Below are 23,868 nucleotides of genomic sequence, written 5' to 3'. Positions count from 1 at the left end.
TGAGAGGGTGCTAATGGGGCGCAAAGCAACTGGCACCCGAGCGCGGCCATGTTTGCGCCGCTCACGAAATTGACCAGACATTTTGCGGCGGCGCTAAACACTACCGCCATGATCTCCCGCGCCCGCAGATCGTGACGTCAGTCGAGTGTGCAGCACCCCGGTAGCACCCCGGACCGGATATTGAGTGGCGCCCCCTTTCTTACCGCCTGCCGCTAGCAACGACAGGTTGAGGGGAGCGTTTTGCAGTCGGGAAGGGACTGGGGGAGCGCTATTTAAAGGCGGCCGCTTCTTGCCTTTTTTTGTTGGCGAAATTTTTTCACCATGCATTCTGAGAGAGAGAGAGAGACTTCTGGAGAGATTCAACGCTGTGTGAAGGAGTTTTGGGTACTGAGCAGCACTTTGCAGGTTCTTCCTATTTGATCTTCCGTGCATCGATTTAGAAGAGACCATGGGGGCTGCACTCTGAGCTCTTTCCCTGGGCCTCTCCATTGTTCTTTCCAGCAGATTTGATTTACAGGTCTCTCCAGGCCGAGATTCAAGGCTGCAATGAGCAGGGTGTGGCTGGAGAGCAAGATCGACCCTTCCCTTTAAGAACTGGCCGGCGCCAGTGTGTCTGTGTTCCATCGCTGACTGACATCACATGAGCTTCGCCAGCGCTCTGAGGTAGCACCTCGCTCCTCGGCGTTAGCGCCTTAAGACAGGTGTGAAGCACCTGATTTAGCGCTCCAATCACCTCCAGGGGCGATAGAAGCCAAGTTTGCAGTCGGAGGTGATGATTAGCGCCGGGCGCTGAACTTTGCGCACGGCCGATAATCAGGCCCCAAACAGGGCAATACCAAATTTCTGCCCCGATGATTCTATGACATAACCGAGGTGTTTAAAATGATAAATGAATTCGATAGAGAAGCGATTTCCCCTGGTGGGTGGGGGGAATCTAGAACCAGGGGGCAGAACCTTTAAATTAGAACTAGGCCATGCAGGAGCGCAATCAGGAAACACTTTTTCCCCCAGAGGTTGGGTTGGTGGAAATGGGGAACTATCTCCCCCCAAAAGGCTGTGGATGCTGGGCTGATGTGAAACATTTAAGACTGAGATAGGCAGATTTTTGTTAGGTAAGGGCATCAAGGGATATGGAGCAAAGGCGGGCAAATTAAGTTAAGATACAAGGCAGCCACGATCCAATAGAAAGACAGAACAGGTTCGAGGGGCTGAATGGCCTCCTCCTGCTCCTATAATGTTAGCCTTTTAAATCCAGGCTCAATGCTTTTTTCACGCACCCTGGGAATATGGGTGCCACTGACATGGCGAGCATTTATTGCCTATCTCTAGTAGCATAGAGTTTGGTTAAGAAGGCATATGGGATACTTGCCTTTATTAGCCGAGGCATAGACTATAAGAGCAGGGAGGTTCTGCTTGAACTGTATAAAACACTAGTTAGGCCACAGCTAGAATACTGTGTGCAGTTCTGGTCACCACATTACAGGAAGGATGTGATTGCACTAGAGGGGGGGCAGAGGAGATTTACGAGGATGTTGCCAGGGCTGGGGAATTTTAGCTATGAGGAAAGATTGGATAGGCTGGGGTTGTTTTCTTTGGAACAGAGGAGGCTGAGGGGAGACCTAATTGAGGCGTATAAAATTATGAGGGGCCCAGATAGAGTGGATAGGAAGGACCTATTTCCCTTAGCAGAGGGGTTGATAACCAGGGGGCATAGATTTAAAGTAATTGGTTGGAGGTTTAGAGGGGATTTGAGGAGAAATATTTTCACCCAGAGGGTGGTGGGGGTCTGGAACTCACTGCCTGCAAGGGTGGTAGAGGCAGCAACCCTAATCCCATTTAAAAAGTACTTGGGTATGCGCTTGCATTGCCGTAACCTACAGGGCCACGGACCGAGAGCTGGAAAGTGGGATTAGGCTGGATAGCTCTTGTCGGCCGGCACGGACAAGATGGGCCAAATGGCCTCCTTCTGTGCTGTGAATTTCTATGATTCTATGATTCTATGACAAGAGAGTGGCTTGCTAGGCCACTGTAGAAAGGCAGCTAAGAGTCAACCACGAAGGTGTGGGACTGGAGTCACATAGAGGCCAGACCAGGTAAGAACTGTAGATTTCCATCCTGAAAGAGGCATCAGTGAACCAGTTGGGTTTTTACAACAATCTGATGGCTGAATGGCCACTTTTACTGGTACCAGCGTTTTACTTCCTGATTTGGAAAAAAATAAATTCACAAAGTGCACTGGTGGGATTAACACTCACGTGTTAGGTTTTAGTAGCCTCGGCCTCTAGATTATCAGTTCAGTAACATAACCACGAGCCTAGCCCACTAACAAATGAAAACTCAGAATAATTCTATCATTACAATTATCAGTTCCTGTTTATTTGCTCCCTATTCTCCGCCAGTACGTTAGGACCTTTCTTTCTTTCTCTCCTTCTTTCTCTCTTTCTTTCTCTCTCTCTTTCTTTCTCTCTTTCTCTCTTTCTTCCTCTCTCGTTCTTTCTCTCTCTCTCTCTCTCTTTCTCTCTCTCCCTTTCTCGCTTTCTCTCTTTCTCTCTCTCTCCCTTTCTCTCTCTCTCCCTTTCTTTCTCTCTCTTTATTTCTTTCTTTCTCTCTTTTTCTTTCATTCTGTTTTCTTTCATTTCTTCTTTCTTGTTTTTTCTTTCTTTCTCTCTCTCTCTTTCTATCTCTATCTTTCTCTCATTCATTCTTTCTTACTCTCCCTTTCTCTCTCTTTTTCTGTCTTTCTTTCCTTCCTTCCTTTCTCTTCCCCCACACTCTACCCCTCTTTACCCAATTCTCTTCTGCCCCCACGCTCTCCCTTCCCCCACTCTCTCCCGCCCCACTCTCTCTTCCTTCCTCCTCTCTCCCTCTCCACCTCTCTCGCTCTCTCTCTCTCTCTCTCTCTCTCCTCCCATCTCTCTTCTCCTTTCTCCCCTCTCTGTCCCCCTCTTTCCCTCCAGCCCTAGTTGAGGGGAAGGTGATGACAGAGAACTCGGCACTGATTTAATGATCTGGGTGGGCCAGTGCCACGTCACACGGTGCACTTAGAGCACGGAGCACTGATGGTCTTCCGGGTTGTCTTTGAACCTATCCATCAGCTGTGTTGACATAAGGATAAGATTGATGCAGAAAATCCACTCGAAATGAAGGAAGGAGACTGCCTGTTAAAGGAATGCCGTCAGAACCAGTTGGGCATCATTCCTACTATAGTTCTAGTTTGTGTCAGAGAGAATAATTCAAACATCGCATGATGTCAATTAAAATAGTCATTGAAAAATGAGGAACAGATGTAAAAAAAATTCAATCAGGAAACCAGAAGAAAAGAACGATGGACTTGTATTTCTATAGCGCCTTTCACAACCTCAGGATGTCCCAAAGTGCTTTACAGCCAATGAAGTACTTTTTGAAGTGTCGTCACTGTTGTAATGTAGGAAACGCGGCAGCCAAATTACACACAGCAAGCTCCCACAAACAGTATTGTGATAACAACTGGATAATCGGTTTTAGTGACGTTGGTTGAGGGAAAAGTATTGGCCCCAGGACACCGGGGAGAACTGCCCCTGCTCTTCTTCGAAATAGTGGCTGTGGTATTTTTTACGTCCACCTGAGAGGGCAGACGGGGCGTCGGTTTAACGTCTCATCCTGAAGACAGACCCTCCAACAGTGCGGCGCTTCCTCAGTAGTGCCCCTCCGACAGTGCAGCGCTCCCTCAGTACTGCCTCTCCGAAAGTGCGCCGCTTCCACAGTACTGCCGTTCCGACAGTGCGGCGCTCCCTCAGTACTGCCCCTCCGACAGTGCGGCGCTTCCTCAGTAGTGCCCCTCCGACAGTGCAGCGCTCCCTCAGTACTGCCCCTCCGACAGTGTGGCGCTCCCTCAGTACTGCCTCTCCGAAAGTGCGCCGCTTCCACAGTACTGCCGTTCCGACAGTGCGGCGCTCCCTCAGTTCTGCCCCTCCGACAGTGCTGCGCTCCCTCAGTACTGCCCCTCCGACAGTGCGATGCTCCCTCAGTACTGCTCCTCCGACAGTGCGGCGCTCCCTCAGTTCTGCCCCTCCGACAGTGCTGCGCTACCTCAGTACTGCCCCTCCGACAGTGCTGCGCTCCCTCAGTACTGCCCCTCCGACAGTGCTGCGCTCCCTCAGTACTGCCCCTCCGACAGTGCGGCACTCCCTCAGTACTGCCCCTCCGACAGTGCGACGCTCCCTCAGTACTGCCCCTCCGACATTGCGACGCTCCCTCAGTACTGCACCTCCGATAGTGCGGCGCTCCCTCAGTACTGCCCCTCTGACAGTGCGGCGCTCCCTCAGTTCTGCCCCTCCGACAGTGCGGCGCTCCCTCAGTACTGCCCCTCTGACTGAGGAAGTGCTACACTGTTGGAGGGGCAGTGCTGAGGGAGTGCCGCACTGTCGGAGGGGCAGTACTGAGGGTGCGCCACACTGTAGGAGGGGCAGTACTGAGGGAGCGCTACACTGGTGGAGGGGCAGTACTGAGGGAGCGCTACACTGCAGGAGAGGCACAACTGAGGGAGCGCTGCACTGTTGGAGGGGTTGTACTGAGGGAGTGCCTCACTGTCGGAGGGGCAGTACTGAGGGAGCACTGCATTGTCGAGGGACAGTAGTGACGGAGCGCTGCACTGTCAGAGGGGCAGTACTGAGGGAGCGCTGCACTTTAGGAGGAATGGTACTGAGAGAGAGCCGCACTGTTGGAGGGGCAGTACTGAGAGAGCGCTGCACTGTCGGAGGGGAAGTATGGAGCGAGCGCTGCACTGTAAGAGGGGCAGTACTGAGGGAGCGCTGCACTGTCAGATGGGCAGTTACGAGGGAATGCTGCATTGTCAGAAGGGCAGTACTGGGGGAGCGTCGCACTGTCGGTGGGGCAGTACTGAGTGAGCGCCGTGCTTTCAAAGTTGCAGTACTGTGGGAGCACTGCACTGTCGGATGGGCAGTACTCAGGGAGCGCCGCACTGTCGGAGTGGCAGTACTGAAGGAGCGCCGCACTGTCGGAGGGGCAGTACTGGGAGAGTGCCGCATGTTGTAGAGGCAGCACTGAGGGAGCGCCGCACTGCCGGGGGGGCAGTACTGAGGGTTCGCTGCACTGTCGGAGGGGCGCTACTGAGAGAGCGCTGCACTGTCGGAGGGGCAGTACTGAGTGAGCGCCGCCCTGTCAGAGGTGCAGTACTGAGGGAGCACCGCACTTTCAGAGGGGCAGGACTGAGGGAGCACCGCACTGTCGGAGGGACAGTACTGAGGGAGCGCCGCACTGCCTCTCCGAAACTGCGGCGCTCCCACTCATTGAAACTTATAAAATTCTAACAGGACTAGACAGACTAAATGCAGGAAGGATGTTCCCGATGGTCAGGGTGTCCAGAACCAGGTGTCACAGTCTAAGGATAAGGTGTAAGCCATTTAGGACTGAGATGAGGAGGAATTTCTTCACCCAGAGAGTGGTGAACCTGTGGAATTCTCTACCACAGAAGGCAGTTGAGGGCAATTCATTAAATATATTCAAGAAGGAGTTAGATATATTTCTTAAGGCTAAAGGAATCAAGGGATATGGGGAGAAGGCAGGGACAGGGTACTGAATTTGGATGATCAGCCATGATCTCATTAAATGGCGGATTAGGCTCGAGGGGCTGAATGGCCTACTCCTGCTCCTATCTTCTATGTTTCTATGCGATATGATTTTATGATTCTAAGACCACCGCTGAGATGCCTTTTGTCGAACCTCTGACTCGTTCTGTTTAAACAGTGAGTGCTGACCATGTCTGCGTTATTGAGATGAATGGGCCAGTGGACTGATTATAAATATGCACCCCCCCCACCACACCCAACTTATGATCTGGAGTTTGGTAAAACCTCAAACTCTGGAGAGCACCCCACCATACAAGCCAACAATGCCCCAGAGTCTTCAGTGCTCAATATTCAGGTGCCAAGATAGGGAGAGGGGCAACATTGGTGGAAGCTTTCTCAATTGCTATTCCCCTGTAAAATATTTGGTTTAAGGAACACGTGTGAACCATTTCACTAGGAGTAGCGACAAGACGAAATCTTGCCCCAAATTGATCTTCAATTGTTCAAACCATTCCCAAACTGCTGCAAAGACCCCTTTCAGCTTCATGTTAAGATCCCTCCAGGGCCTCAAATCTTCCTATCCGAACTCGGCAGTGCGAGGGCTGTGAGTGCTACTTACCCGGGGAGGGGGAGCCCTGTCTGCCCTCTGAAAGCAGTAGTGCTAGCAGCTGTGGAGCCTGCCTGCGACAATGATTGGCTCAAATTACACATTCCAGGCAAACTGTTGGGTGTGTCTCATCCTCCAAAACGGGACCAACCGGAAATCAGGTCCGGTCCTCCAAGGGGACCAATCAGAAATCAGGTCCAGTCCTCCAAGGGAACCAATCAGATATCAGGTTCGGTCCTCCAAGGGGACCAATCAGAAATATGGTGTTGCAAATAGAGGCAGCCATCGTTCTATCCTCCTGTGCCGAATAGCAGATCAAATGATTTCAGATCCTCCACATTTCAAACGAGTCACATTAGCCGTTCTTTTCGCAGATGTGACGGCGCTGGTCAAGATTAACAAGTGGCAGGCTGAGGTGCGGGTTATCCAGGGCTGCAACTTCACTTTGGCTGCTGGGTTTGAACTGGCCGCCTCGGACACCATCGAAAGCGGCACATGGACAAAAATTAACGAGAATATAAGGATTGCAACATGCAAGCCCGACAAAGTGAAATGGTTCGGCAGGTTTGATGGGCGCGGAAATTGCACGCTGCTAAATGATAGAATTATTTTGACGCTGATGAAAGTTAGCTCGAATGATACAGGAGTTTACAATCTCACACTGGCCTCAGTTAATGGTGAAATAGAAACTGCTCAGTTTAAAGGAACGCTCTATGGTGAGTGATTATTAAACACAAAAACATTCAGTTATTTGACTTGTTGGGTGAATTATTTCTAAACGTGGAAGCAATGACGTGAGTAATCAGAAATGAATATGCCTCACATATTCTATATAACACGGGTTAGATACAGTGTAATGCTTCCTCTACACTGTCCCATCATAGACTCCCAGGGCAGGTGCAGCACAGGTTAGATACAGAGTAAAGCTCCCTCTACACTGTCCCATCAAACATTCCCAGGGCAGGTACAGCACAGGTTAGATACAGAGTAAAGCTCCCTCTACACTGTCCCATCAAACACTCCCAGTGCAGGTACAGCACGGGTTAGATACAGAGTAAAGCTCCCTCTACACTGTCCCATCAAACACTCCCAGGGCAGGTACAGCACGGGGTTAGATACAGAGTAAAGCTCCCTCTACACTGTCCCATCAAACACTCCCAGGGCAGGTACAGCACAGGGTTAGATACAGAGTAAAGCTCCCTCCACACTGTCCCATTAAACACTCCCAGGGCAGGTAAAGCACGGGGTTAGATACAGAGTAAAGCTCCCTCTACACTATCCCATCAAACACTGCAAGGGCAGGTACAGCACGGGGTTAGATACAGAGTAAAGCTCCTTCTACACTGTCCCATCAAACAGTCCCAGGGCAGGTGCAGCACGGGTTAGATACAGAGTAAAGCTCCCTCAACACTGTCCCATCAAACACTTCCAGGGCAGATACAGCACAGGGTTGGATATAGAGTAAAGCGCCCTCTACACAGTCCCAACAAACACTCCCAGGACAGGTACAGCACAGGATAGATACAGAGTAAAGCTCCCTTTACACTGTCCCTTCAAACACTCCCAGGGCAGGTAAAGCACGGGTTAGATACAGAGTAAAGCTCCCTCTGCACTGTCCCATCAAACACTCCCAGGGCATGTACAGCATGGGTTAGATAGAGAGTAAAGCTCCCTCTACACTGTCCCGTCAAACACTCCCAGGGCAGGTACGGCACGGTTTAGATACAGAGTAAAGCTCCCTCTACACTGTCCCATCAAACACTCCCAGGGCAGGTAGAGCACGGGTTAGATACAGAGTAAAGCTCCCTCTACACTGTCCCGTCAAACACTCCCAGGGCAGGTACAGCACGGGTTAGATACAGAGTAAATCTCCCTCTACACTGTCCCATCAAACACTCCCAGGACAGGTACAGCACGGTTAGATGTAGAGTAATTCCTTCCTATTCTATTGCAATTGGGACAGTGTGTGTTAGATGGAATGTAAATCTAACCAATCTGCCTTTTAATTCTCATCTGATAGTTGCTCCTTGCTACAGCTGTGTGTCCATGTCCTGTTAGATTACCACATTACTTGCAAATTGATTTCCGCAAGAATGTAGGATGTGTCACCGCAAGGACCTGGATATGACTGTGACAGCTTAATCACCCACAGGATCTTCGCACTGGCGGGACGGGCGTTTGAGTGCGATGATTTAAGCTGGATCCGAATCCCTCTCGCACAAACCACTTCGCCGTAGTCTACTGTTCTGGCTCCAGCTCCAGGAAGGAATATTGGGCTAGTAATTGGGCTAGGTCAGCGAAAGGAATACGCCCCTTCTTGATTTGGGCCCTCAGGCGAAAGCGTGTGTTCTGATGCTGCAAGTAGGAGGACAGCGTAATGTCCCAGGAACGCACGGGAGCGAACCTGAGATCACGCGGCTCTGGTCCTCCAAAAACAAAAACACATTGGGCCAGAAATTCGGGTCGGTTTGCTTCCCGTGGGTGTAAGCCCCCGACCTGCGCTTTCCTAGCGCACCGGCCGTTGTGCTGTGGGCCCGCATGGAATTCCGATCCTGGGCCTCCTCCAAATGCCGGCGCGCAGTGCTCGCATATCACAGGGGCGCAGTTAGTTCAAAGCGTCCCCTGGGATCACTTGGGCCATGAAGAGCCAATGGTAGCAGGGAATCTGTATTCATAGATTTGACATGAAGACCAAGTAAAACTTGAAATAATTTTTTTTAAAAACATCACATTTTTGAAATAACTATAAATTACATAAATTAACTATTTTAAACAAAAATTTACATTTTTGAAAAAATTAATTAAAGTTTTTAACGGGGCTAAAAATAAACTTACCTTTCTTTAAAGTATTTAAAAATGATAAACCTGTGGTAAAAATGTTTAAATTTTACTTAATTCACCACTTACCTTGTTAAAAGCAGGCCTTGCGCCTCCTTTTTTCACGTGCAGCTGCGAGTTTCTTACCCTCCCGGAGAAACCTGTAAAAAAAACAGAAGTTCAAGGTCTACGCGCTGCCTCTCCAGTGCACGTGTTTGACCCTTGAACCCCTTCCTTCAAAGGAACGGAAGTGCCGGTTTGCGCGAAACCAGCACTTTCGTTGGGCCGACTCGTGAGTACCCAACGCGTACTCACCCGTGGAGACCCGAATTTCTGGCCTAATGTCCCTCATTCATTTGAATTGCTAGAATACTCATTACTACTGCCTTTAAAATACAGCGCGTTTTTAGCTTTTTTCCTGGGAATCCAATTTATTAATCACCATAAATAAAAACAGAAAATGCTGGAGATCCTCAGCAGGTCAGGCAGCATCTGTGGAGAGAGAAACAGAGTCAATGTTTCAGGTCGATGACCTTTCGTCAGAACTGGAAAGAAGCAGGAAATGGAACAGATTTTTAAGCAAGTTTAGGGGCTGGGAAATGGGGGAGGGGAGGAAAGAACAAAAGGGAAGGTCTGTGATAGGATAGAAGGCAGGAGAGGTTAAGAGACACTAGGAGATATTCAAGGCGAGAGGAGATGGTAATGGGGCAGATTAAGAAACAAACGTTGGCTCTCGATGAAGTGTGAATTGCGCTGGCAGAATGAAAGACAGCTGCCATGTGGGGGAGAAGAACAGAAGACACAGACAAAAAGAAAAAAAAAGTGTGGAAAAGAAAATATATGATAGGGGCTGAGGTTATGATCTGAAATTGTTGAACTCAATATTGAGTCCGGAAGGCTGTAAAGTGCCTAATCGGAAGATGAAGTGCTGTTCCTCGAGTTTACGCTGAGCTTCCGTGGAACAGTGTAAGAGGCCAAGGATGGTGAGGTCTGAGTGGGAGTGGAGCGGAGAATTAAAGTGACTTATTAATCATCATTCCCACTTGTAAACCAATACTCAGCATGGTGCAGAAAGTTCTGAAATTATTTTTTTTAAAACCCTGCGCATTTTTCCACCAACCTCTTGAGCATCCCTGATTATAATCGCTCAACCTTTGGTGGCCCTGCCTTCTGTTGCCTGGGCCCCAAGCTCTGAAATTCCCTGCCTAAAACTCTCCGCCTCACTACCTCTCTTTCCTCCTTGAAACCTCTGGGTGAATCGAGGGATATGGAGACCGGGCGGGAACCTGGAGTTGAGGTCGAAGATCAGCCATGAACTGATTGAATGGCGGAGCTGGCTCGAGGGGTCGTCTGGCCTACTCCTGCGCCTATTACTTACGCTCTTATGTTCTTATAGGCTTTGTGATATATTGAAGATCCGTAGATAAATTTGGGAAGTAGTAGACTGGAGCTGGTTGGTGAACAGAGGTTTATTTTCAGTGGCGATGATGAGATGGGAGACAAGAACTAAGGTACTTGTGGGAGAACATATTGAACAGTTTACATCGGCCAGTTCCATTTTATATGTGGGCATTGACAGGAAATGTGTGCAGACAAAAGAAAGCTAATGTATCATTAGTCAATCTCTAGAGAGGGCTAACAAGGCAGGGGAATACACAATTAATGGTAGGACACTGAGAAGTGCAGAGGATCAGAAGGACTTTGGAGTGCATGTCCACAGATCCCTGAAGGTAGCAGGACAGGTAGATAAGGTGGTTAAGAAGGCACACGGGATACTTGCCTTTATTAGCCGAGGCATAGAATATAAGAGCAGGGGGGTTATGCTTGAACTGTATAAAACACTGGTTAGGTTGCCGCTAGAGGACTGTGTACAGTTCTGGTCACCACATTACAGGAAGGATGTGATTGCACTAGAGGGGGTGCAGAGGAGATTTATGAGGATCTTGCCTGGGCTGGGGAATTTTAGCTATACTGAAAGATTGGATTGGCTGGGGTTGTTTTCTTTGGAACAGAGAAGGCTGAGGGGTGATCTAATTAAGGTGTATAAAATCATGAGGGGCCCAGATAGAGTGGATAGGAAGGACCTATTTCCCTTAGCAAAAACCAGGGGGGCAGAGATTGAAAGTAATTGGTGGAAGGATTAGAGGGGAGTTGAGGAGAACTGTTTTCACCCAGAGGGTGGTGGGGGTCTGGAACTCACTGCCTGAAAGGGTGGGAGAGGCAGAGACCCTCATCACATTTAATAAGTTCTTGGATATTCACTTGAAGTGCCGTAACCTACAGGGCCACGGACCGAGAGCTGGAAAGTGGGATTAGGCTGGATAGCTCTTTGTCGGCCGGCATGGACACGATGGGCCAAATGGCCTCCTTCTGTGCCGTGAATTTCTATGATTCTATGATGATTCTATGACCTCCTGTAACATTGCAGACAGTTAGTCATCGAATCACCGAATCTTGCAGCACAGGAGGAGGCCATTCGGCCCATCGTGCCTGTGCTATGTCAAAAGCAAGTTAGTCTTCTGATGATGTAACGTTAGAGGGCAGGCGATGATTTTTTTTTATTTGCTTAAGGGATGTGGGCATCGCTAGCAAGGCCAGCCTTTATTGCCCATCCCTAATTGCCCCTTGAGAAGGTGGTGGTGAGCCGCCTTCTTGAACCGCTGCAGTCCGTGTGGTGAAGGTGCTCCCACAGTGCTGTTAGGGAGGGAGTTCCAGAATTTTGACCCAGCGACAATGAAGGAACGGCCGATATATTTCCAAGTCAGGATGGTGTGTGACTTGGAGGGGAACTTGGAGGTGGTGGTGTTCCCATGCGCCTGCTGCCCTTGTCCTTCTAGGTGGAAGAGGTCGCGGGTTTGGGAGGTGCTGCCGAAGAAGCCTTGGCGAGTTGCTGCAGTGCATCTTGTAGATGGTACACAGTGCAGCCACGGTGCGCCGGTGGTGGAGGGAGTGAATGTTTAAGGTGGTGGATGGGGTGCCAATCAAGCAAGCTGCTTTGTCCTGGATGGTGTTGAGCTTCTTGAGTGTTGTTGGAGCTGCACTCATCCAGGCAAGTGGAGAGTATTCCATCACACTCCTGACTTGTGCCGTGTAGATGGAGGAAAGGCTTTGGGGAGTCAGGAGGTGAGACACTCGCCGCAGAATACCCAGCCTCTGACCTGCTCTTGTTGCCACAGCATTTATGTGGCTGGTCCAGTTAAGTTTCTGGTCAATGGTGACTAATGTAAGAAAACTACTAGGCACTTGGCCTAAGCGTTAAACAAAGCTTTAATCAACTGTTTTTCATCATGGAGGTCTAGTTGTGTCCTACACTAGTTCCTGTTAAAGAATGTCCTGAGCAAACTGGGCCCATGCCCGAGTATTTATACTCTCCCTGGACAGCGCCACCAGCAGGCCGCCCACTATTATTTCATAAGTCATTTCCACATGAATGACAAGATTCATGTCAGTGGCCCCCAGGATGTTGATGGTGGGGGATTTGGCGATGGTAATACCGTTGAATGTCAAGGGGAGGTGGTTAGGTTCTCGCTTGTACCAGGATGCTCCGATGTAATTCAGTCATTCCTTCTGTCTTGTTACATATTCATTATAAATTCTTATTTGCAGATTTGAAACAGTAACTGCCTATGTAAACGTGTCACCATGTAATGACAGCGTTCCAGCAGAGGTGGCGCTGTGCCGAGAGTAAAGGACAGTTACAGCAGGGCAGGGGGCAATCATCAGTAAGCGTTTTAAGTGTGAACAGAGGAATTTATGGTGGTGAACGTTACCAGAAATTGTAAGGAAAATGAGGAACAGGAGTAGGTCATTCCGTCACTCGAACTTGCTCGCTCATTCAATTAGATCCCGGCTGGTCATCGCCTCAGCTTCCTATCCCTGCCTCTGCTAAATATCCCTTGATACCCCGCCAAACAAAATTCAAGCTATCTTTTACACAGAGTCTACAGCACAGAAACATGCCATTCGGCCAAACTAGTCTGTGTTTACGCTTGACAAGCATCTCCCCCCCATTCTCTCTTCTACCAGGCGTAAGGATTTCACGGCCAATCGCTGGGCAGAGGTTGGGCAGATAGCGCAACTCTCCACCCATGGAGGCCCGCCTCCCGGGGATGCGGATGATCTGTCAAGAAGATTCTCGACAGATCGCAATTTCCGGGTTTTCGCGCATGTGCTTCGCGCGCCTAAACCCGGAAACTTGCGCGGCCCCTACGGCACCTCATACGCACCCATAGGGGTTGCAAGAATACGGCCCTATATAAGTTTACAAGGCAGGAGGAACGCCTTTGGCCCATCACACCCAAGCTGGCTTTCTGAAAGAATTATCCCCTCCTGCCCATTCCCACCCTCCCTTTCTATATACCCTTTTTAAACATAGAAACATAGAAGATAGGAGCAGGAGTAGGCCATTTGGCCCCTCAAGCCTGTTCGTCATTTAATGAGATCATGGCTGATCTGCCAAACTCAGTACCCTGTCCCTGCTTTCTCCCCATATCCCTTGATTCCCTTTAGCCTTAAGAAATATATCTAACTCCTTCTTTAATATATTTAATGAATTGGCCTCAACTGCCCTGTGTGGCAGAGAATTCCACAGGTTCACCACTCTCTGGGTGAAGAAATTCCTCCTCATCTCTGTCCTAAATGGCTTACCCCTTATCCTTAGACTGTGACTTCTGGTTCTGAATTCCCCCACCATCGGGAATATCTATCCTGCATCTAGTCTGTCTAGTCCTGTTAGAATTTATAATTTCAATGAGATCCCCTCTCATTCTTCTAAACTCTTGTGAATATAAGCCTAATCAACCCAATCTCTCTTCATACGTCATTCCTGCCATCCCAGGTATCAGCCTGGTGCATCTTCGCTGCACTCCCTCCATAGCAAGAACATCCTTCCTCAGATAAGGCGAACAAAACTGCACACAATACTCAAGGTGTGATCTCACCAAGGCCCTGTACAACTGCAGCAAGACATCCTTGCTCCTGAACTCGAATCCTCTCGTTATGAAGGCCAACATACCATTTGCCTTCTTAACCGCCTGCTGCACCTGCATGCTTACCTTCAGCGACTGGTGCACAAGGGCACCCAGGTCTCGTTGCACTTCCCCTTCTCCCAATCTATTGCCGTTCAGATTATAATCTGCCTTCCTGTTTTTGCCACCAAAGTGGATAACCTCGCATTTATCCACATTACCCTGCATCTGCCATGCATCTGCCCAATCACCCAACCCGTCCAAATCATACTGGAATTTCACTGCATCCATCTAGGGTCTGGTTCTGGATCTCCATGGCTCTTTTTTCTCAGCAGGTTTTATTGAGAAATACCGTTCAGTGGCCCAGAAATTCGGGTCGGGGGCGTCCCGCGGGTGCAAGCCCCCGACCTGCACTTACCTTGCGCTCCGGCCGTTGAGCTGTGGGCCCGCATGGGATTCCGATCCTGGGCCTGCTCCAACTGCCGGCGTGCAGTGCTTGCGTATCCCAGGGGCACAGTTAGTTCGATGCGTCCCCTGGGATCACGTGGGCCATGGAGAGCCAATGGTAGCAGGGAATGCTTCATTCATAAGTTTGACAGGAAGACCTGTAAGCTACAAGCCCCAAAACATCACTAAATCTTCAAATAAATTTTTTTTTAAATCAAATTTTTAAAATAAACTATAAATTACTTGAACTAACTATTTTAAACAGTAATTTAAATTTTTGAAAAACATAATTTTATTTCCTAATGGGGCTAAAAATAAACTTACCTTTCTTTAAAGTATTTAAAAATAATAAACCTGTGGAAAAAATGTTTTAATTTTAATTAATTCACCACTTACCTTGTAAAAAGCAGGCCTTGCGACTGCTTTTTACATGTCTAACTCCTGGAGACTTACCTTCCCGGGAAAACCTGCAAAAAAAATGTAAGTTCGATGCGCACGCGCTGCCTCTCCCGTGCACGCGTTCCACCTCTGAACCCCTTCTTTCAGGGGAACGGAAGTGCCGGTTTCCCGCGCATGCGCAGTGCATGCAGAAAACTGGCACTTCCATTGGGCCTACGCGTGAGTACCCCATGCGTACTCACCCGTGGTGACCCGAATTTCTGGGCCATTAATATTTCTTGATGCTTTTGTAAAAGACGGAAGTGTTCTACTTTTAATTAAACCTTCTTGTTCTTTGCAGAATCTGTTTCAGTGCCCAGTATCGAATCGTACCCAGACACTCTCGAGAAAGGTGTTAATCTTATCTTAACGTGTAAGATTGAAAAGGGAACAGAACCAGCATTTATCTGGGAAATGGATAGTCTAAGCTTGGGCAACGATAGCAGGCATTTAATATCAGAATATGGCACAGTTCTGACAGTAACGGAAATATCATCTACTGACTGTGGCTCCTACAAATGTATCATTAAAAATGACCTTAATCAGGAGGAGAACTACTTCAATATGTCGGGTAAGTAATGAGCAAATAAAGAATAATCTGAAGATGAAGAATTGTTGAATGCAATGCTACTGCTTGAAAGAAATCTATATCGATAAAATACAAAAAGCAGTGACTTAAGAAAACTACTAGGAACTTGGTCTGAGTATTAAACAAGGCTTTAATCAAATGTTTTTCAACATGGAGATCTAGTTGTGTCCTTCACTAGTTCCTGCTAAAGAATGTCCTGAGCAAGCTGGGCCCGTGCCCGAGTATTTATACTCTCCCTGGACAGCGCCACCAGCAGGCTTCCCAGTATTATTTCATAAGTCATTTCCACATGAATGACAAGACTCATGTCAAATAGTAAATCTCCCATCACTTCCACTATAAGATTCTGCAGCTTAATTTATAAGGGGAATTGCCTATATGAACTTGACGTGGTGTAATTGCTCCACAGTTACATTGCTCCCAAGCCCTCGACCGGTACGGCAGACAAACCCCTGGGGGGGTGGGTTTGGAGTTGGGATTGCCGGGAAAAATGGCAGAATCTGGGGGGCGTGTACCCATCCCGCCCCCAACCCGCCTCCGTGCCACCTTCCCAGGAGGTGGGTACCCGACCCGCGCCGGGTCCCGTCTCCTCGAGGCGGGACGGGGATGAGTGCCAATTAACTGCCTGTTTACAGGTAGTTAACAGGCAGTTTTTTTTTGGAGAATCCCTGTTTGGAGCCATGAAGTGTGGGCTTCCCGATGGCTCCGAACCTCACCAGGGTCAAGGAGGCGGGCCGTGGTTCTGCGGGGGTCGGAGGGGCCGAGATGTCTGGTGTGCAGGTGAGTGATGGGTGCATGTGTGCAGAGATAAGTGTGTGAGGTGAGTGTAATGAGTTTTAATAAGTTTTACTTACCTTTACTTTCTCCTGCAGACTTCCTCCCTTCAGGTCTCGGGAGTCCCTCAGCTCACCGGCACAGAAAGCAGAATGGCCGCTGAACTGTCAAAAGCTGCAGCCTTCTGCTTTCTGCTCAGGAAGGCTTTTTAATTGAGCCTTGAGTAAGGACTCAACTTAGAAGACAGATTGTCAGTGTTTGACAGCTTCACAGAGCTCTCAAACGATAACAATTCATCTGTCAAAAGCTCTAGATAGATGAAACATCACTCGCTGGCCTTCTCTGTAACCGGCTTCCCCTTAATTGGCCTGCTAAGCCCGCTGGGCTTAACAAGGTCAATCAAGGGAAAATAGCGTGGGTTGGCCACAAGTCGATGGAGGCGGGACTGAAACCCGACAAGTGGGAGTCCCACCTCCCAAAGCTGCCCATTGACAAACTCCAGCCCGACTGTGGCGAAACACTGCCTGGTGGAATTACAACCCGCTCTCTAACCGTACGGCATCTGAAGGGTACACATGGCTTTCTATCCCTCAGTGTAATGCAACAGGAGATGAACAGGTATAATTTTGAAACTTGCATCAGGTGCGCACTTTCAGGGTGTCAGTCATGGCTCAGTGGGTAGCACTCTCGCGTGTTGAGTCCGATGGTTAAGGTTCAAGTCCCACTCCAGAGACTTGAGCACCAAAATCTAGGCTGCAGTGCCAGCACTAAGGGAGCGCCGCACTGTCGGAGCGGCAGTACTGAGGGAGCGACGCACTGTCGGAGGGACAGTATTGAGGGAGCGCTGCACTGTCAGAGGGGTAGTATTGAGGGAGCGCCGCACTGTCGGAGGGGCCGTACTGAGGGAGCGCCGCACTGTCAGAGGGGTAGTATTGAGGGAGCGCCGCACTGTCGGAGGGGCAGTTTTGAGGGAGCGCTGCACTGTCGGAGGGGCAGTACTGAGGGAGTGCCACACTGTTGGAGGGGCAGTAATGAGGGAGTGCCACACTGTCGGAGGGGCAGCACTGAGGGAGTGCCGCACTGTCGGCTGGGCAGTAATGAGGGAGTGCCGAACTGTCGGGGGCGTAGTACTGAGGGAGCGCTACACTGTTGGAGCGGCAGTACTGAGGGAGCGCCCCACTGTCGGAGGGGCAGTACTGAGGGATCGCCGCACTGTCGGAGGGGCAGTACTGAGGGATCGCCGCACTGTCGGAGGGGCAGTACTGAGGGAGCGCTACACTGTTGGAGGGGCAGTACTGAGGGAGCGCTGCACTGTTGGAGGGGCAGTACTAAGGGAGCGCCGCACTGTCGGAGGGGCAGTACTGAGGGATCGCCGTACTGTCCGAGGGGCAGTACTGAGGGAGTGCTGCACTGTCGGAGGGGCAGTACTGAGGGTACGCCGCACTGTCAGATGGGCAGTACTGAAGGTGTGCTGCACTGTCAGAGGGGCAGTACTGAGGGAGCGCCGCACTGTCCGAGGGGCAGTACTGAGGGAGTGCTGCACTGTCGGAGGGGCAGTACTGAGGGTACGCCGCACTGTCAGATGGGCAGTACTGAAGGTGTGCTGCACTGTCGGAGGGGCAGTACTGAGGGAGCGCCGCACTGTCGGAGGGGCAGTACTGAGGGAGTGCTGCACTGTCGGAGGGGCAGTACTGAGGGAGCGCCGCACTGTCAGAGGGGCAGTAATGAGGGAGCGCCGCACTGTCGGATGTTCCGTCTTTCGGATGAGGCATTAAACTGAGGCGCCATCTGCCCTCTCAAGTGGACATAAAAGATCCCTTGGCACTATTTCGAAGAAGAGCAGGGGAGTTATCCCTGGTGTCCTGGCCATTATTTATCCCTCAACCAACATAACCAAAAAAACAGATGATCTGGTCATTATCACATAGCTGTTTGTGGGAGCTTGCTGTGCGCAAATTGGCTGCCGCGTTTCCCACGTTACAACAGTGACTACACTTCACAAAGTTCTTCATTGGCTGTAAAGCGCTTTGCGACATCCGGTGGTCGTGAAAGGCGCTATAGAAATGCAAGTCTTTCTTTCTCTGAGTCAGAAAGACATGTTACTGATGCTTTATTGTGACTGTAGAGCCTATTTCTTTATAGTACAGACTACACAAAAGGAGGAGACTGGCGCACCAACCCCATTAAGAGATACGTTCCCGGTTCTGGGTTCTGATTGCACGTCGCGCTTGCCTACAAAACAGCGAAGTAACCCTTTGACTTAACGCAAATCTGGCCATCTCCCATCAGGTGCTACAGAAATGAAGCACTTTCTTTCATCTACACATCTTTGAAGGTTGCAGCAGGAGCTGATGAAACTGTTAAAAAGCTCACGGGATCCTCACTTTTACAAATAGAGGCAGAGAGAACAAAAGCAAGGAAGTTATGTTATACAAGAACAACAACAACTTGTATTTATATAGCGCCTTTAATGTAGTAAACCATCCCGAGGTATTTTAAGACTGAAAATTTGACACCGAGCCACATAAGGAGAAATTAGGGCAGGTGACCAAAGGCTTGGTCAAAGAGGTAGGTTTTAAGGAACGTCTTAAAGGAGGAAAGAGAGGTAGCAAGGTGGAAAGGTTTAGGCAGGGAATTCCAGAGCTCAGGGCCCAGGCAACAGGAGGCACGGCCACCAATGGTTCAACGATTATAATCAGGGATGCTCAAGAGGGCAGAATTAGAGGAGCGCAGATATCTCGAGGGGGTTGTGGGGCTGGAGGAGGTTACAGAGATAGGGAGAGGCAAGGAGGCCACGGAGGGATTTGAAAAGGAGGATGAGAATTTTGAAATTGAGGCGCTGCTTAACCGGGAGCCAATGTAGGTCAGCGAGCACAGGGGTGATGGGCGAACGGGACTTGGTGCGAGTTAGGACAAGGGCAGCCGAGATTTGGATGACCTCAAGTTTACGTAGGGTGGAATGTGGGAGGCCAGCCAGGAGTGTGTTGGAATAGTCAAGCCTAGAGGTAACAAAGGCATGGATGAGGGTTTCAGCAGTGGATGAGCTGAGGAAAGGGCAGAGCTGGGTGATGTTACAGAGGTGGTAGTAGGCGGTCTTGGTAAGGTTATGGCTGCTTCCACAATCAGGGGATGTTCATAATAAGATTGGATCATTCGACGGTTATGCACAGTATTAGTCGATGTTATCCTGTTCAAAAAAAAAGGAAAAAAAAGATAAGGGCAGAGGTATCATCTTTCTCTCTCACATGGCAGCTGTCTTTCATTCTGCCAGTGCCATTTACACCTCACCTAGATCCATCTTTTGTTTCTTAACTTGTCCCATTACCATCTCCTTTTGCCTCGCACCATCTCTTAATGTCTCTTAATCTCTCCTACCTTCCATCCTATCACAGACCTTCCCTTTTGTTCTTACCTCCCGTCCCCCCTTTCCCGGCCCCTACACTTGCTTAAAAACCTGTTCCATCTCCAACTTTTTCCAGTTCTGACGAAGGGTCTTCGACCTGAAACGTTAACTCTGTTTCTCTCTCCACGGATGCTGCCTGACCTGCTGAGTATTGCCAGCATTTTCAGATTTCCAGCTTCTGCAGTATTTTGCTTTTGTATTGTATTGCATTGAGGTGCTGTCACTGTTGTAGTGTAGGTAATGGTCCCACTGGTGTCCCCCTCCCCGATAGCAAATGACAACATAATTGGAAAGGATGCATGGTTTGTGTTTAGTGCTGCCAATCTGACAACTTGAAGGTAATTCGCCATCTTCCATCTCCTTTATAGGTGAACATTACTTGTTGTGTGATGGAGAAAACAGCGCACGTTGTAGATGGATACCTGCTGTGGTGGTACCTGTATTAGCAATTATTATAGTTGCTATCGCATTCGGGACATATTGGTGAGTATCCAGAATATATAATGCAGACAATAAACTAAATTTAACCGATACAGTTGCGTTTAAATTAATTGACGTGATTTTTCTTCACCTCTGCTGACTATAATCGCGAATTGAATAAAGTTCAAAGAAAGGAAAGGCAAGAGATTTTAATCTACAGAGAAAGCAAGCGTTATCAGCCTCAAACTGATCGTCCTGTAACCTGTGGTCAGCGGTGAATCAAAGGCGTTTGCTGCCAGCCCCAAAGTAATCTTCAGACAAAGATCTCACGATCTCTGTGGTGATAAGAACATTAGAAATAGGGGCAGGAGTCGGCCATTCGGCCCTTCGAGACTGCTCCGCCATTCAATGAGATCATGGCTGATCTTCTGCCCCAACTTCATTCACTGGCCCTATCGCCATATCCCTTGATACCCTTACTAGTCAGAAACCTATCGACTTCTGTTTTGAATCTACCCAGTGACTGAGTCTCCACAGCCCTCTGGGGTAGAGAATTCCAAAGATTCACCACCCTCTGTGTGAAGAAACGTCTTCTCATCTCAGTCCTGAATGGCCTACCCTTTATCCTGAGGCTGTGGCCCCTGGTTCTAGACTCCCCAGCTAAGGGAAACATTCTCCCAGCATCTACCCTATCAAGCCCTGTAATAATTTTGTATGCTTCAATGAGATCCCCTCTCATTCTTCTGAATTCAAGAGAATACAGGCCTAGTTTACTCAATCTCTTCTCATACAACAGTCCTGCCATCCCAGGAATCAATCTCATGAACCTTCATTGCACTCCCTCTATGGCAAGTATATCCAAGTATATGCTTCCTTAGGTAAGGAGACTAAAAGTGTACACAGTACTCCAGGTGTGGTCTCACCAAGGCCCGATATAATTAGAGTAAGACTTCTTTACTCCTGTACTCAAATCCTCTTGTAATAAAGGCCAGCATAGCATTTGCCTTCCTAATGGCTTGCTGCACCTGCACATTCCCTTTCAGTGACTCATGTACAAGGACACCCAGGTCCCTTTGAGCATCTTCATTCCCCAATCTTTCACCATTTAGGAAATACTCTACCTTACTGTTATTTCTACCAAAGTGGATAACTTCACATTTGTCCACATTTTAGTCCATCTGCCATGTTCTCTCCCAGTCACTGAGCCTGTCAAGATCCCCTTGAAGCCTCTTCAAATCCTCTTCACAGCTGATAATGCCACCTAGCTTTGTATCATCAGCAATGTTACATTTAGTTCCCTCATCCAAATCATTGATATAGATTGTGAATAGCTGGGGCCCAAGCACTGATCCTTGCAGTACCCCACTAGTCACAGCCTGCCACCCTGAGAAAGACCCATTTATCCCTACTCTTTGTTTTCTGTCTGTTAACCAATTCTTAATCCATGCTAGTATATTACCCCCAATTCCATGTGCCCTAATTTTGTTCACCAACCTCTTGTGCGGGACCTTATCGAAGGCCTTCTGAAAATCCAGATACACCACAACTACCGGTTTGGCGTTGAATCAGATCACTGTGGTTTGCAAGACGTTCTGATTGTCTGACAGTTTATAGAGTTCAGACCCGTGCAACAGACAACACAAAACCCAATGAATCTGTGAAACTTCTTTGCTTAAAAATCAGCAAGAGGTTACAAGTAATTACCAGAGTACAAACTGTACTCAATTCATGTATGTATTACAAGCAAGCATCTAAAATCATTTACTTTAAGCTCGGGTGATTGTAAGCAAAACCACATACGTTACTATTCACCAGATGAGTGGCCAATTCAATGATGACTAGACGTATGACTGACATTAACTGGCAACTGATCAGGTCACCATCGACTATAGCCCCGAATGTCAGTGTCCAATAAAACTTATACCCCAAAACATGGCAACTGGCCCACAGGATTCATTTCCCAAACTGTGTGGATAATGTTGTGTCCCTCTCTCTCTCTTCCTATCTGTTTTGACGCTTCGTTAACCAAGGCCAGACATTCAAGGATTGGAGAGAGTCGTTGGGCTGGATTTTCTGAATGGGATCCTTTTGGAGGCGGGACTGCTGCTTGCCGGGTCTCAGCCCCGCCTCCATCAGCTTCTGGCCAACCAGTGCGAATTTCTCCTCATTGCAGCAGGCGGTTAAGAAGGCAAATGGTAAGTTGGCCTTCGTGGCGAGAGGGTTTGAGTACAGGAACAAGGATGTCTTGCTGCAGTTGTACAGGGCCTTGGTGCGACCACATCTTGAGTATTGTGTGCAGTTTTGGTCGCCTTATCTGAGGAAGGATGTTCTTGCCATGGAGAGAGTGCAGCGAAGATTCACCAGGCTGATACCTGGGATGGCAGGAATGACGTATGAGGAGCGATTGGGTTGATTAGGCTTATATTCGCTGGAATTTAGAAGAATGAGAGGGGATCTCATTGAAACTTATAAAATTCTGACAGGACTAGACAGACTAGATGCAGGAAGGCTGTTCCTGATGGCCGGGGAGTCCAGAACCAAGGGTCACAGTCTAAGGATAAGGGGTAAGCCATTTAGGACTGAAATGGGGAGGAATTCCTTCACCCAGAGAGTGGTGAACCTGTGGAATTCCCTACCAAAGAAGGCAGTAGAGGCCAATTCTTTAAATATATTCAAGAAGAATTTGGATATATTTCTTCAGGCTAAAGGGATCAAGGGATAGGGAGAGAAGTCAGGGACAGGGTACTGAATTTGGATGATCAGCCATGATCTCATTAAATGGCGGAGCAGGCTCGAGGGGCCGAATGGCCTTCTCCTGCTCCTATCTTCTATGTTTCTATGTTTCTATGTTTCTATGTGCCAGGGAGTGTTTTCACCTCCTGTGTAATCTGGATAAAATTCGTTGCATGCTCAAAGAATGGGCATACAATCCCTTTCAGTTTGTTTCTGCTGCTTGTTTTATGGGGCACCCTCACCCGAGCCTCCTTGTCATGTCAGGCTCTCAGCATAGCACTAAATCAGAATGATATTCAATTCTAACAATCAAGCTAGTCACAAACAGTAAAACAACAAGCAATTAGTAAAAGTAACGTGACAAATATGTTGACAGTAGTTGTTAAGTTTGTTTGACTCCAGGAGTAGAACATTATATTTCAAAATTGCGTGTGACTGATGTGCTAAAGTATGATATAAGGGATTATTTATGTTGACCTTGTTATCTTATTCTTACCAGTGACTTAATCTATTTGTCCTGACTAGCTCGCACTCAAAGCTCTAGACAGAATCCCCGCTTTTAATAGAAAGGCTGTTAATTACCTTCAAGAAGGTGACGGGCTCCAAGTGAATTCAAATTGTATTTGTTCGGTTTAAAATGTGCTGCAAATCAAAATTACCCTTCAGCAAATCACACACGATGTTTACAATTAAAATCAGTGACGGGCTCCTCAGGAAGGCGCCCTCCACAACAGCCAATGATTGTCAACAAACATAACAAATGAGTGAGAATACTCTGTGAGCAGTGCTAGATTATAACCCTTCATGTACCATGACATTATTAAAGATGCCAATCCCATGCTGACTAATATATAAAAGCTTCTTTCCGAGATACTGAAGAAGGATCTCAAAGTGGTCTCCAGCTATTCACAATATATATTAATGATCTAGACGAGGGAACTAGATATAATATCTCCAAATTTGCAGACGACACAAAGCTGGGTGGGCGTGTGTGCTTTGAGGAGGATGCCGAGAAACTCCAGGATGATTTGGACAGGTTGGGTGATTGGGCAGAAGCATGGCAGATGCAATATAATGTGGATAAATGTGAGGTTATCCACTTTGGT

At 48.5% G+C, this 23,868-nt stretch overlaps 1 protein-coding gene across 1 annotated transcript in view; it reads left to right on the top strand.

The window, feature by feature from the left end:
- LOC147109954 (cell adhesion molecule CEACAM21-like) overlaps nucleotides 1-23,868 on the top strand; it is a 54,109-nt gene that overhangs the window by 19,006 nt on the left and 11,235 nt on the right. The window contains exons 3-5 of the mRNA XM_086002439.1: nucleotides 6,549-6,896; nucleotides 8,509-8,535; nucleotides 15,145-15,414. Of these exons, the coding sequence (XP_085858565.1) occupies nucleotides 6,549-6,896; nucleotides 8,509-8,535; nucleotides 15,145-15,414 (645 nt within the window). The remainder of the gene's footprint in view (nucleotides 1-6,548; nucleotides 6,897-8,508; nucleotides 8,536-15,144; nucleotides 15,415-23,868) is intronic.

This window comes from Somniosus microcephalus, chromosome 12 (assembly GCF_052327205.1).
Source record: "Somniosus microcephalus isolate GS21.2 chromosome 12, FLI_Smic_1.0, whole genome shotgun sequence".
Lineage (NCBI taxonomy): Eukaryota > Metazoa > Chordata > Chondrichthyes > Squaliformes > Somniosidae > Somniosus > Somniosus microcephalus.
The sequence above is the reverse complement of the archived record's forward strand: the minus strand, read 5'-3'. Positions and strand labels throughout refer to the sequence as shown.